General features: G+C 45.1%; 1 protein-coding gene across 12 annotated transcripts in view; it reads right to left on the bottom strand.

The window, feature by feature from the left end:
* NUP93 (nucleoporin 93) overlaps positions 1-18,547 on the bottom strand; it is an 81,688-nt gene that overhangs the window by 31,265 nt on the left and 31,876 nt on the right. Inside the window, exons 1-3 of one of the 12 annotated variants that reach the window (XM_074583255.1) lie at positions 12,303-12,640; positions 11,514-11,597; positions 9,417-9,578 (exon numbers count right to left, since the gene is read on the bottom strand). The exons of 3 other annotated variants lie outside the window; for them this stretch is intronic. Coding sequence is in view for 1 of the 9 variants with exons in the window: in XM_074583251.1 (XP_074439352.1) it covers positions 11,329-11,409 (81 nt within the window). In the remaining 8 variants the exon portion in view is untranslated. Of the gene's footprint in view, positions 1-4,713; positions 4,732-9,416; positions 9,760-11,328; positions 11,481-11,513; positions 11,598-12,302; positions 12,641-18,547 lie in introns of those variants that run through there. 8 more of the 12 variants (XM_074583256.1, XM_074583260.1, XM_074583259.1 and 5 more) reach the window with 8 other exon arrangements.

The following is an 18,547-nucleotide window of genomic DNA, read 5'->3' as shown; positions in this document are numbered from 1 at the left end:
GTTTCTTACACCCTGACTTGAATATGTTTTCCATTTTCACTGTTATATCACTAGTTAGACAAACCAAGTTGATTTGTACTCCCAGACTTCAACTTAATCATTATTCAAATCACAAAAAAAAGGAAAAGAAGCTTTTGTCTCCCTCTGAAGTAATCAAGTGTAACATTATCAGCTCATTAAGTGCTAATATCTTAAGGGTCTGTCCGCTCGCCCCACAGCTCTAAAGTTAAGAGCCGCTAACAAAGCCAGAGAGTGGGAATTCAGTGTACCATGCTTTATACTTTTACAGTGAGGAGACACAACTGCAGCAGTGTTCCATCAAACTTGTCCGGAATCGGGAGGCTTTTGTGCCCTTTGTTTTCCACGTCTTCCTGCAAATAAATGGTTTCTGCCCCAACAATCTGACAACATCGGTATTGAGCCATACAACCTCGGCAGAACTCAGGATCTCCAGAGGAGCACAGATCCCATGGCAGGAGAAAAACTTGTTGTCGCAGGGATCTAGACCTTCAGAAAAATATATTTACCATAGGGCTTAGAAACCGTCCTGCAGCAGTACTGCATGCAACCACAGGAATCACAGGTTGCTGCTTAGCTCTGGGAGGTGAGGAGGGTTTGAAAGCTCCCCCAAACTGAAGAGATCTGGCACGAAACCATGCCGCATAGGCGTGCTGTCTGCCTTCCTGCTACCCATCACCAGCATGAGAAATAAAGGGCGTTCCACCCTTTCCTTCTGAAATCTGTAGAACAAGCTTTTGAGGTATGGGACAGCCTGTGACCCCCTTCAGCTGGAAATAGGAATGTGACCCCTTTCTGGATAGGAGAGATAGAGATACATATCCCTGGAAGTGTTCAAGGCCAGGCTGGACGGGGCTTGGAGCAACCTGGTCTAGTGGGAGGTGTCCCTGCCCATCTTGGAACTAGACAGTCTTTAAGGTCTCTTCCAATCCAAACCATCCTGTGATTCTATATACGTATATTCTGTATATAAAAGATAGAGAACAAACTGCCATCCTCCAAGACACACATGCGATGCAGTCCCCCCAGAAACAGTCCCTGAACTACATGTGGAAGACGGTGGCCACTTCTACATAGTCTATTCTTCATTTCATCGTCCGCCACATTCCCCTTCATTGTTAGACTAACGGCCACAGAAAAGGCGCAGTTACAGCCTGAAAAAGGGAAGGTAAATCCAGGTCCTCGCACACGTCTGGGGACCAACCATTACAAGCAGCGGTCACCAAGGCAAAGGCCGTCCGCAGCCACCCAAGTGGGCCAAGATCTGATCTCAGCTCCATGCAGGAGAGGCAGGGAGGGATGGAGACATGACTTTGTAAAGCTTGTCCATGTCTACATGGGTGGAAGCACTTTGGGAGGGCAACAATTAGGGTTTGGCGTTGGTGGTGGTTGTTGTGGGGGGTTTTTTTGGGGTTGTTTTTGGTTTTTTTTTTTTTTTTTCCTCTGGTTTGTGTTCCCCCCCCCCCCCCCTTAATTTCCCCACCTCCACCCCAAATTGGAGAAGAATTATCTGGAATTATAACAAGCAGAGCTTCTAGACGTTCAAAGCACATACGCTTCTGACGGTAGGGATGTGATGCTGCAGAGAACACCATGTGCTGGCCATATCCTAACAACGCTACTATTTTTACAGGCAAAAAAAGCCCACTGTCTCTAAGACGCAGACCTACAGCTATCGGGATGCGATGGAAGGTGCTGAGCACACCCAGCCAGTCACTACAGCTTGCAGAGGTCCTGGGTGCCCAGGCCCCCTGATGCTCTGGGAGCACTGGGCTCCTGAAAGCCCCCAGAGATCCAAGTCCTACCTTACTGCCCTCGGTCCTCCCCTCTCCTTGGAGGGATGTGTGCCCTCAGCTGAGCAGGTACCTGCCTAGAAAGGTCCATATCGATGATGGTAATTGGCAGGGTAATTTAAGACATGCTTGAACTTCCCTGGAAGTCAGTAAATCCAGGCTGAGTATCTTTCTTAATGAAACCTCCCAGCTCCCAGACAGTTCACCAGGTCCATTGAAGGGATTACATTACACTGAATGCCAATTAGGGGACGATAATTGTCTTTTTCAATCTCAAAACCTACTCCTTTAGCAAATGAAGATCCTCACACATTCCAAATAATATCTGTAATGCCTCACTGAGGAGGGGCAGATTTTAAAAAGGCTGCCCTATGCCTTGTGCTAAACATTATGACTGCAGCATGGCAATTGTCGCTTCCGTTAATTACAGGCTAATTGTTAAGCCTGAGAAGAGGGAGTTTCAGTAGCTGGTGCTGGGACTTCTGCTACTGCTCAGGAGATGACTCCTGCTTAGTTAGGCCAAACAAGAGCTCCTGGGCTTGTCACTCTAGGCTTTGGTGGCCAAAATTTCACACATTAAGAAAGTGAGGAGTGTCCAGCTGCTCTAACAGTATTTATTCCCTGGGTTTATTGTGTTGCCACCTAGTGGTGCACTATGCTTTGGGCACTGGACATTTACATTTCACACATGCACACAAACGTCCATATGCCATAAGAAAAAGCAGAGCTCTCTGGAACAAGGATGGGCAGAAAGATGGAAGAGAGGTGCTTTATGCTAGAGAACTTTGGTCTTCAAAAACCCCAGGCCATATAACAGCTTTAATGGTTCACGTATCTCTTAAGTCTGGGCCTTGAACAGCGCTGGTTGCGCTCACCGAGTTACATCTGCCCTAAAAGCTTTCTGCAATCCCAGAGGCAAGGTTTGACTTTGCCAGGAAGGCTTGGAGAGCATAACGAGGATAAGGACGGTACAGTGTTCGTCATGCACGGGGAGTACACGACCCACATCGCAGGAGCTGCCCTCTCTGGGGAGATGCTACTGATTGTACAATGAGCAACGAGACATCGCTTCATATTCAGCATCCAAAGACAGAAGCAGAAGGAGAACAGAGATATTGTTAGGAGACAAAGGGCTATTTCACAGCGGCAGATGGCAAAGATAGGAATAGCTAACACGAGCATGGCTAAAACCTCAGAGGTGAAATCCTTACCTCGCAGCTCTCCCCGCACAAGCGCTGCCATTGCAGGCAGCCCAACGTAGCCCAGATTTTGCTTGAAAATGAAAATTTATCTTATTTCCGCAAGGCAGGTTTACACAAAAAGCTCACAGAGCCCTAATGTCACGTCATGCTGTCCTGCTTTAGTGAGTGGCATTTAATTTTCCTTTCTGTTACTGTGGGACTCCCACACATTCTTCCTGCATCTAGTTTGGAAGGGAAGCAGCACAACTCTTCTCTATCAGGTTCTCCGCAACACTCGCAGAGAATCTTTCCTACACATGATTTGTACAATATCTGATGAGATGGTGTTTGCAAAACAGGGACACAGGCATAGAAATACACCCACTCTCCCACCTTCAGGTTCCCATTTTCCAGCTTGTCCCACTTATTCTTGCATGTCTACAGGCTCTCAGCATCTTTCTCCAGCACATTTTAGTTCCTCTTGGATCTCTTACCCCTTGGATTCCAGTCTGATCTTCTCACATTCCCCCCCCTCCGCCCCCCGCTGAAATCCTGCCTCGCTCGAGGATGGTTTGTAGAGCTGGCCCCACCAGCGGAGAGGCAACAGCCCTGCGAGGCCACACCATTTCCCTGCTCTCGCCGTGCTCCTTGCTCCACCATCAGTTCTCATCTCAGGCAACTGCTGCCTGATGCGGGCTGATGTGACAGGAACCAGCACCTGCCTTGCTCCAGCCTGAATTCCAGCAAGAAAGTCTTCCAGTAACCAATTCATTATTGGTAGGAAAGGGCATGCATGCACTGATGGTCTCTTTTTGACAGGAGATTGAAAGTCTCTTCCATTCACCGCAGTAAATGAGGTTAGTAAACTCTCTCCTGGCTGATAGAAGTCTCTTAATTACTTCCATCAGCCAGGCCATACTTTTAATACTTGATCTTAGTATTCAAGCTGTCAAGAGAAGGTGAATGTTGCCAAATAGTATACTGAGGCCTTGGATGTTGACAGCAATGCTTACTTTTTCACTGGCAGCGGAAGAAAGGAGAAAATGAAATGAACAATCTGGGGCCATTTCAAGTCAATTGCTCTTTGATTAAAGTATTTCCAAGTGCTGGATTTCCAGTAGATCCAGTGAATCCTGCAAAGGACCAGTGGGGATGATGATTATACAGTTAAAAAAAAAAAACCAAACCAACAACCAAATCACTCTTTGGCAATGGTTTGGGAACAGTGGCTCCAGATGAAGCACCCGATTTTATTATCTCTACTAGCAATTTTAAGAAACAATTTGCTAAATACAATCCTACTGCAAACGTGCACACGTCTGAGCACACTCCCGGGTGATGCACCCTGGCACAGCCCTCCTGGCCACCTTCTCCCTGGAAACAGAAAATGAAGCAAAACTACCTGGAACCCACTGCCACAATAACAGACCACACTATCTATTATTGCCTTTTTTTTTTTTAATCTAAATTATTGTTTATGCTGACACTAGCATCAGTGCTTGCTGGCTGGCTTTAAACAGCCAGGCGGATGGCCCCGTAAGCAACGGTGTGTGGCCAACTAATGTATTCCTGAGGATGGGAACACACCGGTGTAGCACAGGCATTTTCGTTTTGCATGGATCTTCGTCTCTTGGAAGCTTCTGTAGGTCTCCTAAGATTTGTTTTGCAGAAAGCATCAGCTTTTGCTAAAAACCACACAGACAGGCAGCTTCACTACATACCTTGGCAATACAGCGTCCTTCAAAGCAGGAAGGCAGCTGCCCAAAGATCAGCTCCCACACGCAAGGGGCGAAGAGCGTTTGTGAAATTGGCTTTCTCCTTAGAAGACTTCGGACGGCAGAACTGCTACAGGGCCAATGCAGACTGACTGGCCCATGCGCAGAGATCCTCGGAGAGGAAGAGGACGCAAGGAAGGGTGATTTACCAGTCTGCCTCGCGTCAAAGCTGCGTGAGAGACAAGGAACACTGTACACAACTGCAAAGGTCCACTGAACAGGCAGGTCTGACAAGGCTCATCCTACAGCTGCATACAGCATTCAAGGCAAGGATTTAGCAAGACAAAATTTGCCTAGCCTAAGACAGCTGAGCTTGTCTAAATGCAATATGCATTTCTCAAGAACCTCACCACCATGTTTAGAATGGAAAATCCAGCAACATTTTCCTAAAAAAAATTAATTCGCAGTTGACTATACAGGAGAGAAGGCAGGGAAAAACCAGAAGAGTTTACAGTTTGCTAAGACCCAAGAGCTAGTTGTTGCATCGGAGACTTTCAAAGCCATATTGAAGCTTAAGAGGGAAAACCACGCAGACTAATAGCTATAACACAAAGCTGTGCTAATACAGCCAAACACTGGCCTTGGGGAAGATTTGCTGCTCCGCTACCTGCCTTCACAGGGCTCTCAAAACACATCCTCCCATGTACTGTGACTGGGCTCCACGCTCGTAGCCAAATGTTCAATTCATCTGAAAGCTGAGCTAGGAGAGCTCTTCCCCACCCTGCGAGCTGATAGCATTTCAGTGGCACTAAGTTATTAAAATATACAAACCCTGGCCTAATCTCTGCTGCACTGCGTGACTAGCAGCAACTTTGAAGATTATTTCACTTCTTTAAAAGCAGCTTTCTGCTCCGGCAAAATCGAAGTTTTGCGGAGCTGCAATATGGTCCCTTTTCATGATGGAGAAGCAGCAACACGGACCTCACTGCGGCAGCAGCAAGAGCTGATGTATGCGGTGCAAAAGCCCGTGCAGAACGAAGAAGGGGGACCACCACTTGCCCACAAGCCTTCTTCGACAGGTTGGGTGCATTGTGGAAGATGCACAGCAGCAACCTTCACCAGAGACAAGTTCTGCGGCAGGAGCAGGGCTTCCCTGCCCCACCATCAGCTCGCCTTTGGTGTAATGCTCAGTTTTGAATGCTGCCTTTAATCCGTGTCGCAGAGCCAGCCTTAGGCAAATATTTACAAAGTGCTCTCTGCTGTAGGTTAGTGCCAGCAGTGCAAAAATTAGTACTTTTTTCGGGTATTATTTTACTGGTTTAGACTGTTTGATCTGTGAAACTCATGCAGTTTTCACAGTAATCTTCAGACCGTATCCAGGAACATTGGATTTTGCTGTGTTGGGTAAATATCATTATTCCTCCTAGCTGTGACAGGAAAAACCTCAAACTGCCGAAAGAAGCGCTCCTCAGGAAATCACAGATCAGCTCCTAGCAGAAGCAGGGGCAGATGGTGCGCGCTCTTTGACTTTTGCTGGGACTGTTTGGAGACTGGAAACGCGCTCCTTAGACAGACATACGGCCTTCAAGGGAAGAAATACAAATACCTCTTAGCTCCTGCTTCTAGGAGACCATCCGTTAAGTGTGGAAGGGCTAATATCAAACCATCCCCTAGCACCGAGAGCTATCATCATATCCCACACCCAACCGCAGCCCTCCAAAAGGCGTTTGTGGCATGCGGCCATCATGGAGAATGCAAGGTGTTTGCGGCAAATATAAGCAACATTTACCATGAAATACACAGGGAGCACAGCTTTATCACACTGGAAACGTCTAGAAAATACCACTGGAATATTGCGCCAGCCACTCACACAGCGGCCCCAAAATTGAACTCGCGCTGCTACATGGCACCGCTTGTTCTGCGTATAAACAGAGATCAGCACTGCTGGCAGGAAACACGACTGAGCTTCATTTTAATTGCTTCTAATTCGACATAGGATGCTCGGCGAGTTCAGCCTTTCATGCACTACAAGATCATACTTACAAGTGGCTTAATTCCTAACGTAACATGGAAACGCGCTGCAGCGTTCCTATGTATTTTAAGATTTTATAAAATACGTCGGAGAAATTCGCAAGATTTAACAAACCCAAGCGTAATGATTGAATCGCGTGAAGTAGGACACTGGGTTCTAAAAAGCACCAATCATAATATGTGTAATTTATGTATTACTTATACATTGTAGCTAATTATTGAAATATTAGTAGTTATCCATACTGTTTGTTGTGTCTTTCCCCTTCAGAGTGAAACCAAAATAACTCCAATTACGCAGATTAAGTCCCTCATTCTCAGGCTCTAAAAATCTTTGCCATGTCATGTTGGGCTACACAGCGCACAGGAATGGTGTTATAAGTCATTTTAGTAGGCTTTCCCCCCCCCCCCAAAGTCACAAACACTTTAATGGCATAAAACTAGGATAATACCTTTTTTAATTTAAAATTTTACAGCGAAGTTGCTCAGAATGAGGTTCTCTTCCACAAACAATTATCAGCCTCCACTGCACAGATCTCATTTTTGACAGCGATTGTTAATGCAACGCTAAAATAGTGTAAGCAACGGTGCTACCTTCCCTAGCGAGCCCCTCTTCCTGCCCAGGCATTGCCTCATTTTCTCTCTCCCTACAACGCAACTGGGAGCTGTGCAGCAAGAATCCCAGGTCCTACCAAGCTACGAAGCACCAAGGAAATCTGCGCAGCAACAAAACAGGAGGTCTTGAACAACCCCAGCCCACTTAGAGGTCGTGCAAAGAACAGAAGGAAGAAAAACAGTGAGAAAAAAAAATATATATATACACACACGAACTAAAGAAAGAAGGTGGAGAGACTCTTGCCTGCCAATTACAGCAGCAGGAAACGTTACTTGAGAACCATCAGAAGGAGCTTGGTTCAGCTGGCTAACACTGGTAATCACACCTGAAAGCATCTCAGACAGCATTTCCGTTTGTCTTAATAAAGATAAAGAAACCAAAATGCCACAGAGGCAATTAAATGCAACGTCACCTCACTTGGAATACAGCTTCGGGAGCGAGGGAAGGTCTCCGCACAGATCAGGCCAGCAGGACCCGCAGGAAGCCCATCTCCTTTGGCACCGGTGTTTCTCCAGCAGCAATGGCAGCGGCACAGAGCGAATGAGCCGCACGATCTGAAATCTGAGCTCATGCATCGAGTTTCCAAATACATGGCTATCTGTTTTTCCTCAAGATTTTAAGGTGCGGAGGGATGACCATGGTGTGGGGCTTTGCTCAGCGCCATGACAAGTGATTACAGTCTCTCCCCTGTGCTATAAACATCCTTGTATTAGCATCCCAATTAAAAATACAACCCTAAAAAATCATAAATGCATCAAGAGGTTCACAATCAAAGCAAAACTGAGGGCTTTGACTTTTTTTTTTAAATTTAGTTTAGAAATTAAATTATGAGGTAATTCCAATGGGCTTGAGATGCAAAATGGAACCCTATATTATAAATATCTATAACATGCAAACAAAGCTAATTTCTGATCATTAACTGGAATAAGCTATTAGATCCTCCTCTCTGGTATGATACTTTTTAAGGGAATACTGAGAAAAAAAAATACAGATTGAAGTGATTTAAAACCTTTCTATAGTCATAACCAAGCCCGCAATGTGATACCTCTTGCTGAAAACATCCTCGCGTCAGGCAGGACGCCTCGAATCAAGCCATGGCAACTAATTTCACTGATGACGCCATTTTCTTATTTCTCCCGCTGCCATTTTAGCATCGTGGTTAACTCCACATTTTCTCCAGAAGTAGCTGTGCGTTCTTCCCCCCTCCTAAGAGGGAACTACGCTCAAACAACGCGGTGACAAATAAAAGCCGTAGGTTGAATTTCTGCACCGTGTCGTGCCCTTGCGGGGCAGGGGCAGGAGGAAGCGTGCGGTTGCCATTGCGGACCACACCTCAATTTACCGGAGCGAGAGCTGGTGAGGAGTCTCCCGAGATGGGGTAAGCTGAGAAACCAGCCACTGGAAATCTGTCAGCACCGCACAGAAAATAGATAATGCCGAGGAAAGAGGAGCGTCCAAGCCCTGTTACGGGAATACCACAGACAGCACTAGCTAATAAGGGAGCAGTTTGAAAAGAAAAGAAACAGGCACAAAGCAGCCTTACTGACAAGCTTGCAGTGCCTGCCACTGGACTAACTGTCCATTAGCATCAACATATAGGCAGATACAACAACCCACTCAACCTGGCGGCAGAAAATTCATTTCTCCGGACCACATCCAAAAGCCAAACTACCCCCTATCAGTACAAGTATTTCCCAGCCTGACAGGGCACATTTCTGACGGAACACCAGCAAGGAGGACAAATTATGAAACAAACCTGCTAGTCATTAACACCCAGTCTCCTCTAACCCACTTCTGCAGATTTTAGTGCAATCCTTGGGTCTCTCCCACCCCTGTAAGTGCTTTAGCCACTGCCCGGCTGGCTGGGAGCACGCAACCTTGCTGTTTGCGAGAGAGAGGGATGTTCTTGGGCTTTTTTACGAAAGCAAAAACGTTATTGGTATTTGCACATCTCTTCCTTCACAATTTCAGATGCATAAAAACAGTTAAATGCCTTCAAGTTAGTCTGAAACTGTGTGTAAAAAAAAAAAAAAAACCAGCAATGAGAAAAATTGGTATTCTTTACCTCCTCTAGGTGCAAGGAGCCCAGCAGCGCGGAGCCTGGCACTCTCCCTGTTCTGGGGCTGACTTGAGCTGAAGGATTTCGGCTGCTGTGTCCCCATCCCACAGCAGAAAGCCCATGTACCGCCTTCCTGACCGTTCCTCAGGAGCACTACTTATCTTTCTGCTTTGGTTAAAAAAAAAAAAAAAAACACAACACACAAAACAACAAACCCCAAATAAAACAACCAAGCAAAAATCTTGCAGCCTCCATCTGTATTTCAGACACAAAGTGATTCAGGCAGCAAATGCTCGCTGCCTCCGAGGGACAACGCCTGGTTCACAGACAGCAGAAGGCTGTCAGCACTGGAAATGCGATAACCAAGTCAAACTGGGATGCAGATCCTACGCCCCAGCATAGGTGGCTTTCCTCGGTGCCGCACCTCCACAACAGGGCTTCCTCCCTGTAACATTTCTATTGCAATTTGAAGCCTCCCGGGAAAGCCCACACAGAGAAAGAAAACCTTTCCAAAGTTAAATCTACTTTATGTTGCCAACAGAGGCTGGCTAACACTACAAAGAGCCAAGGTTAGATCCGTTTTAGCGTGAAGAATAGAAGTGTTTTGTCTTTTTTAAACATACACTGGAATTTCAAGAAAATGAGCAAATGTAAAGTTCAGCCCTCTTAAATAACATGGGATGATCTGGCAAAATCATCCGCCTGACTTCGAAAAATAAGCCCAAATCAGCTAGCCCATCCTTCCTATTCGTAAGTAAATCATAGCTACTTTGTTCACCTAATAGGTATTTGCAACATGGCAGCATGTGCCTTAGAATAAATATAAGTATTCCACTGACAGTGAAAGCAAGCAATTTGGAGGAGTTCATATGTGTCGTATCATCTTTAAATCCTCAATTTAAACATGCCATGGTCTTTAGAAATAGTGTTTCCTTACTACATTACTGATACATTTCACAAAGTTAATTATTTAAATTACCTATGAATTATTAATTGCAGATCATTAAAATAAACACCAGAAGTCTAGAATATGCCTGTTACAATTATATTTTGAAGTGTTAGACATTATAAAGCTTGGAGAGAAAAGCATGTCTTAAAAATCTCTGCTGCAACAAACGATATAATAAAGACTTTATCCTTTCTCAGCTTATTTCCCCTATTGTGTAATAAACCTAAGGTTTAAACTTTCCCGACTTGGGGCAGGGGAGCAGTGTGCTGAGGATACACGGGAGACAAAAGGTTTCCATTTTTCTCCTCCGGCTGTACTCCACCCTCACTAAGGAACTCTCTAGCAGTCCATGCCTTTATTTGCGCGTTGCATTAACAAGGCACGCAAGCTTTCGGACTTTAATGTAAATGAAATGCCAACTCCAGATGCTGCCACCAGATATCACGGAAACCCCTGCTATAAGAGACCCACAGCTAATTAATAATTACAGTCATTTTTGCATATATTAATTTCTGGAGCCAAGTTGAACTCTGTTTCCCACCCACTTCAGACAAAGGAAAATAATTTGCCACACTGTACCAACTGCAAGGATAATTGAGCTGTCTCCCATACGGGGTCAGTGGCGATGGCTTCCTCCATCTTTTTACACACGCAAACCACACGTTTCATTGTCTTTTACTTGATTTCTTGCCGAGGCAAGATTCCCCCCCCCACCTTAGTACAGGTAATCTTGTTCAAGAGAGGCAACTCTTTGGCCATGGTTCCTGGGTCTCCCCTTCCGAGCCTTTCTCAGGTGACGAAAGCGCAGAAGACAGCATGCAAGCACCTTAATTTTTGGGGAGGGAGCCCTGAAGGAGGCAAGTCATTCTCTGCTGCAAGAGCCCTCCCGGTGCAGCACGTTTCATTAACCTGCTTTCCTCCGTACAGAGAAAAAGAACTGAAAGGCGAGGAGAAAAAAAAGCAACCCACCCTGGACTTTTGTCCCCACACCGAAGGCAGGCAGAGCTTCCCCTTTGCGGGCAGCCTCCAAGCCCCTAGAGCAGAGAACATGAAAATCGGCTGCCACCCACGGCCACCACATTTATATAAATGTTAATTCCCTGACTGCTTCCCTTTACTCTGATTTTACTGGCTTAACCCCTTTCACAACGTACCCATTTCACTTGCAGGAGAGGTGGGGTCTAGGCTGCAAACTCCAGTTGACTAAGCAAATAGACTTCACCACCTCATTTCGGAGACTAAAAAAAAAAAAGAAAAGGCAAATCCCCAAGTGTCTTCTTTTACTTTAAGAAAGTAGAAATATTTTCTATCTTATTTTCATTCTCATGCCACATTTGAAACCCTTCCTTTGAAATAAAATTAAAGAAAGTTTAGCTTGTCTTCTAAATAAATCATAAATGCATCTCTAGGAACAGAGGAAACAGAGTGGACCAACATCTTTGCACCACAATGAAAACTAAGAAAAAAAAATATATCACAAAATCAAGCAGCATCTTTATTGTTATTTTTTTTTTTGTTTAAAATACTTCCGTAGACATTTCATAGCGTAAGGAAGCGAAAACAGGAATAAAGGCACGCAGAAAGTTATGCTACTGCATTTCTGCTTAAAAGAAAAGCCAAGTCAGCAATGTCAAGAGGGTCTGTAAGGAGGCAGCAGGACTGAAAGCCCAGGCAGACCCTGGATGCCCCACCCAGCAGCTGCTCTAGCGGAGAATATTCCGAGGTAAAAGGCACAAACCTTAAGGTTTCTTTTCTGTGAGCAAAGGAGGATTTCTCCAAAACTCCCCACCTGTTCTCTTTAATTACTCACCTACAAATTTCAACACCCTGCAGCAACAGCACAAAGAAAAACCGCCACAGAAGACACCTGAAGGAAAACTCTCTCTTATCAAAGCAAGCTTTTTACCTTCATTTTATACATTTTTAAATATATGCATTCCTACCTGTAGATCTCAGTAGTGAGGAGTTACAAACCCGTCAATGCTGGCTGTAACTGCCACACTTCAGTTGCCTCGTATTTAGACTCACACAGCCGTATCTTTCTGTATTAACGCTCAAGTTTTTTCATCTTAAATAAAAATAAAAATAAATCAAACCTGCAAGTCCTGAAATGGCTGAGACAGTCAAGAGTCCAGCAAGACAATAAGAAAGGAGCTGCTTTCCCCGCCTGAACACCACTGTCTGTAAAGCATCTATTTTTTTAATTTTTTTTTTTCCAGTGGTGCTTTATTCAAATTCTAGGGAAAGCATCAGTCTGAAACCAGTAACTGATGGGAGTAACAGTTTATAGGTTACAGAAGGATATTTTATTGTTAACGGACTGTACCATGTCAGAATTAGGAGGGGGTGAGGCGACAGGAAGGCAAGAGGAGAGAGATGCTCCTATTTTTTTTTTTTTCCTCCCCGAGCCACTGCAATTACTCTGATGTGAATTTTTGATGACTTCCGACATATTGCATGGTTAATAATCGTTTCAGCTGTCATGTTTGGTTAATGTGGAAAATGCATTTGCTGCATTGTGATGCAGCACTCCAGCCACAGATTGTAACACCAGTTGTGAAGCTATTCCCCTAACTGAGCTGCATGAATTTGCACATACCATGAGGCTGAAATAAATGGTAGTTTGATTCTTACACAGCAACAGAAAGCTTCTGCCATTTTAGACCTGCAGAGCTGTTGAAACAACTTGTACAGGCAGATAATTTCACTGCCTAGTAATTGGTGTCAGTGTTCTTTAAAGGAGAGCTTTGATTCTCTATTGTTTTGCTGGGTTTGGTTATTTAGCAGTTAAAAGACTTAGATACTATTTACATTAAACATCGCTCTTTCTCGTAGCTTTGAGCTGGTTATTTAATTCTAAGCATCTATACCTCAATGAAACTGTCAGCACTACAGAAACGCAGCCCTGTTATTAATACAGGCTTAGCCTAACTACTTCTTCCTCCGTGTGATAGTTACAAACCTGGTTTTATATATAATGTTGTCTTACAAATGATTGCACATGAGGGGGGAAAATATGCTGCTTGCAAATAAAAAGGATTTTATTTACAAAGTACCACTTCTTCACCTACACTTTAACCATCAAACAAAAAAGTATAAGGCTACGGAAAATGCTAACATGTGTCTTTCATTGTCACCAATAGAAAAACAATGCTGCAAGCGATCGTGCAATTACAAGAGGGGATGTAAAACAGCAGAGATGAAGCCATGCTAAGAGCCAGTCACCCGATGATTAAAGTCAGGCCAGTATATTCCAGCAGTCAGGTGATGGTGCCATCATTACAGTGCAGAAAGCCAGAGAAAAATCGAGAAGCGGACCACCCCCATCTTAAAGGAAAAAAAAAAAATTAGAAGCAGCAAAGAAATAAGGAATGCATTTGCTGATACGCAAAACGTACCACCGTGAAGCAGCGTTTCACAGAACATGAGGGTGACACTATCTGGCAGTTACTTCCAGAGGTCCCAAGTGCACATTTAACCTGCGGTGCCAACACAGCTCCCATCCCTCTGCAAACACTGGCAGTGGCGACACTCCCAAATTCAAAGTTGTTTCTTTTTAAATCCCGGAACGACAGTCCTGCTGCAATAGTACTGCATTTCACAATTCAATAATTCTGCTTACCAAATGCACATCTTGTATTTGCAAACACACATAAAAATATCCAGACTTGGGATGTCTACGTTTAATTTAATGAAGCACAGAAAGCTACCAGGAGAGCGTTTTACTGTGCATTAACATTGACGTATCTGCAGAATACCACCAATTCATTATTTCCACTTCTGTTTTAATTAAAACAACACTGCAGGGGTATCGGTTGGACACAAAGTACCGGTAAAAATGGTGCAGGATATTTTATATAGAGGAAAAACCGAGTCTCTGAATTAACATTGTACTCTCTGGTTTGGGAGCAATTCCCATTAACAGCGTTGTATCTGTAGAAGGTGCACTGTGAGTCAGGCTTAGCCTACCCCAAAGGCATCACTGGGCACCTTGCACAATTCAGAGCTTCACGAGTGGCAGAGTGGTCTCTTAAATACAGTGTATTTTGGCTTTGAAACTAGCAAAGTTGATCCTGAGGGTGATTTTCCTCAAACCACTGCAAGGAGCAAACCCTCCCTGCTTGTGACCAAAGGAACACTGCCCTGAATACAGGTATACCAGGAGTCTCCTGAGCAGAGAAGACAGGTCCAAACCCACCGACATTCTTAGAGGAGAACCGCAGTCAGTTGCATTGCAGGGAAAACCATGGATCACGACCAGCTACACCCAAAAAGTGCACAAAAAGTCCCTTTTGCGAGAGGAAGGGTATACATTTGCAGGAATAATTTAACTCTGGTGTTCCTCCTGCATCTCTGAGCATCCATGCCTGGCAGTATCCCTGCAGCCATGCACACCTCTGTAACGTGCCACTCACCTCACACGTGTTTTTGGATGGCTTCTCCCCCTGCTTCCATCTCTTTGTGTAACCCACTAGCGGTGCAGAGCCAGGAGCACACAGATACAAAGAGCTTTTGCTTTCTGTCCAAACCTTAAAACAGGTAAAGATACCTGGAGAGACAATGGGCTCTTGGGGACAGGCTGTAGCCTCCTCAGGGATTTTAGGAGTGTAACGATCCATCTGGAGCTGCGAGCCACAACTTTAAAGGTGCTTTTTTTTTTTTTTTTTTTTAAAATCAACAGACATTCTCTGTTATTTTCTGGCCATGTAACATTACTGCAGAAGCTACTCCCAACTGCAGAGCTATGCAATACAGATCAGCACAGTTTAGATATATTTTTTTCTGTATCACATTAGCAGCTCTCCATACCGCAGGGAAAGCTTTCCCAGCGTGGCTCAGCACAGCACTATCTCCCCTCACCTATGGATTTCTTAAAGCAACAGCTTTGAGGGATATGAGCAGAAGCTACTCACCCCAAATGGCTGTTAGTGTAAACAACCCTGAGAGGTAACCCAGCTAAGATGTCGGAACTGCTATCTGTTTCGCTGGCAATCAATTTAGTGGAGTGTTCAGTCAGCTCACGCATCAATCACTTCTGCACTCAAATGGGAGTGTGGGAGGAGAAGGAAGAAAACTACTGCTCAGGGCTGCTGGGCCACAGCTAAGGAAAACCATAAAAGTTTTCCTTCCGAGTAGAAAGCATGATATCCCCAAGAGAACGATGATGCAGAGATCATGCAGAAGCTGTTGGAATATGAATACCCTCCTTTGTGTTGGGAATCACTCCCTCTCTCCATCTCTGGGTGGCCACAATGACCTCCTTCCCTCTTAAGTACAGCTGCACCTCTGGAGTTAAGGAGATTCCCTTTGCTGTAACTACAAAAATCAAAGATGCTATCACCACCACCTTAAATTCAAGAAAAACCCATAAAACATGCTCATCTACAGTCACTGTAATCTTTTCTCCCTGTCTTGCACTGGCCAGGGGAAGACTACGAACAGCAGCCCTGGATCTGCTCCTGTATTAGCTCCTTTTTGAAGTCCCACAGCTTTGACGCCTGCCATCATCGGCGAGCATCAGCCGGCAAAAGTAAGAGATGTTGCTGGCAGCGAGTTAAAACAGCGATAGGTAGCTCCTTCCCCTCCAAAAAAATCTTTTCTTCTCTGCTTAATCCAGTGCCGTGGCAGCAGCAAATATTGCACTGTCATACCGGGTCTGGAGCGCGCCTTAGAGCATTAGCTCCCCTCCTCTCCGCAAGGCTGGCAGGGTGATTATCCAGCATTAGCGACACGCTCCGTCTCTTCAGAAGGAGAGCCGTCATACCCAGGACGCCGCCTCTGTCTTCCGTACCGCACACTCATCCTCTCCCGTCAGAGGGATGCAGAAAGAGGAGCCGGAGGGTTCAGGAGTCCGATTCAAGCCAGTTGCAGTGAAGAGGATAGGAAGAAAATCCAGGCTAACGCTTTCACATCAATGTGGTTATATTCGCACGCAAATAGTGCGGAGTAAAAAGTCAGCTGGGCTGAGCGTATTATTATGCCACTGGCCTAGCCGGCAGGGAATTTGGGCTTTGTGGCAAAGGGCTAACTTTCATGGACTAAGAGAATGTGAATTATCCAGAGTCAAAGCAAAAACTAGTACTAGGAAGTGGCCAGTAACATCTAATACCATCACCACAGAAAGCCACCCTCTTGCAGGGGAAAAAAACTACCAACTCACTCAGACTGGGAGTCGCTGGCTTGTTACAGAGCTCAAAGGAGACCTAAGTTTCAACAGATCTTTTTCTGGGGATAAATTTGCAGCAAACAAGAGGCAGCATGGAAAGGCACAGAGTGGGAAACACCTCTGACAGCACCGATTGAGGAGCACTGCTTTTTGGGATCAGGTGGATGGGGGGAGGAAAGAGAAACACAAATCCTGGAAAATTAGAAGAGTGCTGGTCCCAAGCAGGGGGAAGCCCAGCCAAGCAGAGCGGATTAGCACCAACACTGGCAGCGCTGTTCCTGCCATCCACACCCCACACCCCAATTAACGGTATCATTTGTCAGGATGAATGGGGAACTTGCACTCCATTCGGCAATTTGACAGAGTGTCACTGAACTACCTCACGTCCGTATTTATCCAAGAGGCAAGAGCAGGAACCAGTTTTAATTAGAGCCTTTTTAACAAAGAACCAAGGGTATTACCCATGCTCTCACCATCAATTGGTAATTGAGATGTAATCGTTTAAACAAAGCGCAACAAGTGTCCATTTACCCAAAGCCATTGTTAAATATCTACTAGGAGATTATTTTCCAAATTATAATGTGCCATGAATATGCAAACCACTTTCCATCTTTAGCATTAAAAAGAATAATCACCTTTTTTTTAAAAAAAAAAAAACAACAAAAACACCCAAAAAACACAACTGGAAGCCAAACAGCTATTTTGCAGCAGAATTTGAGAAGTGTTTTAAACATGCCCATGCTAATTTAAAAGGAGGGGGGGAAAGAAGTGATGGCTCCGCTTCTGGGCCATTAAACTCTGCCTGGAAAGCCCTCTTTTGTACAGCCCTCTTTAGTGTGTGCTGTAAGTCTGTAATTATGCAGAGAACGTGTTAATTTTTAATTCAGAATGCTAACCCCTTTTTTATATACAAGCCCTGAATGTCAGTCCCTCTTGCCAATGACTGCAAGCACCGACATGACCAAATTCATCTCTCAGTGGTAAGAGCACACTCTCCCTGGGAGGTTAGGCACTGCGCCTTGGAAAGCATCTCAGCTCCGTAGGAAAATAGCTCTTTTCTAAAACTGTCGCCTCAGCATCGTGGCAGGGAAAATCCTCTCAATCCCACAGCCGATTAAACCAGAACCGTATGGTCACCGACAGTCACACCTTTGGTTCAGCATTCCTCTGTCTAGCTACTGAATTTCTTAGCACAGTTTCACAAGCAGCCAAATTCCTGTGTCCCTCACATTCCCAGAGGGAATGGCAGGACAAGGAAGTTAACCTAATGCTGCCTACAGTTAATGACTGCAAACAATAAGCCCATCTTTCATCTCTTCCGACTCCTCCTGATGCCAGCAATCCACGGAGGGACCTGACTTAAGAGCAGGCTTTGACACAGTCCAGCAATGAATTATTAACTCTGGCGGAAGCCACAAAGCATCAGCTAGTAGCAATCATGATCCTTCTACGATGATTAACCAGAATGCAATTATCAATGCCCCAGCTTCTTGCAAAACGTCTCCAAATTCTTCATCGCATGAAGCCCAAAAGGCAGCATGCGGGCACACACTCTCACACATACAAAACCAGAAGCAATTCTGTGCTTTTAGCTTTGTTTCGTCAGGGTTATATTATCAATTGCGAATGGTCTGAGAAGAGAAAGCTCTGCCTTTCCCCCTGCATTATAACAATTATACATGGACTTGCATCACTGGAAGAAGAGTGATGTGCAGAATCAAGCCCATGTTCATAATTTCCACAGCAATTCATTCCACGCAGCCACAGAAACCTGCCAGCAGTTTCAGAACCCTCCTTTCCCACATTACATCATGTGGCAGAGGCTGTTTCCAGCCCAGGGCCCAAGTGGGCGCATTCATGTAACCAGCTGTGGCTCCCAGTCTGCTTGCCAACAGTGGAGAGATGAAGATAGACGTATTCAGCCCTTATTACAATGAGCGCTGCCCAAAAGGGTATCCCTGGCCTCCCTCCAAAAGGCAGGCAGATCCTGCAAGTTGGATATAACCTGTGGGGCCCCAGCAG

The sequence above is a fragment of the Larus michahellis genome, chromosome 4 (genome assembly GCF_964199755.1).
Source record: "Larus michahellis chromosome 4, bLarMic1.1, whole genome shotgun sequence".
Lineage (NCBI taxonomy): Eukaryota > Metazoa > Chordata > Aves > Charadriiformes > Laridae > Larus > Larus michahellis.
The sequence above is the reverse complement of the archived record's forward strand: the minus strand, read 5'-3'. Positions and strand labels throughout refer to the sequence as shown.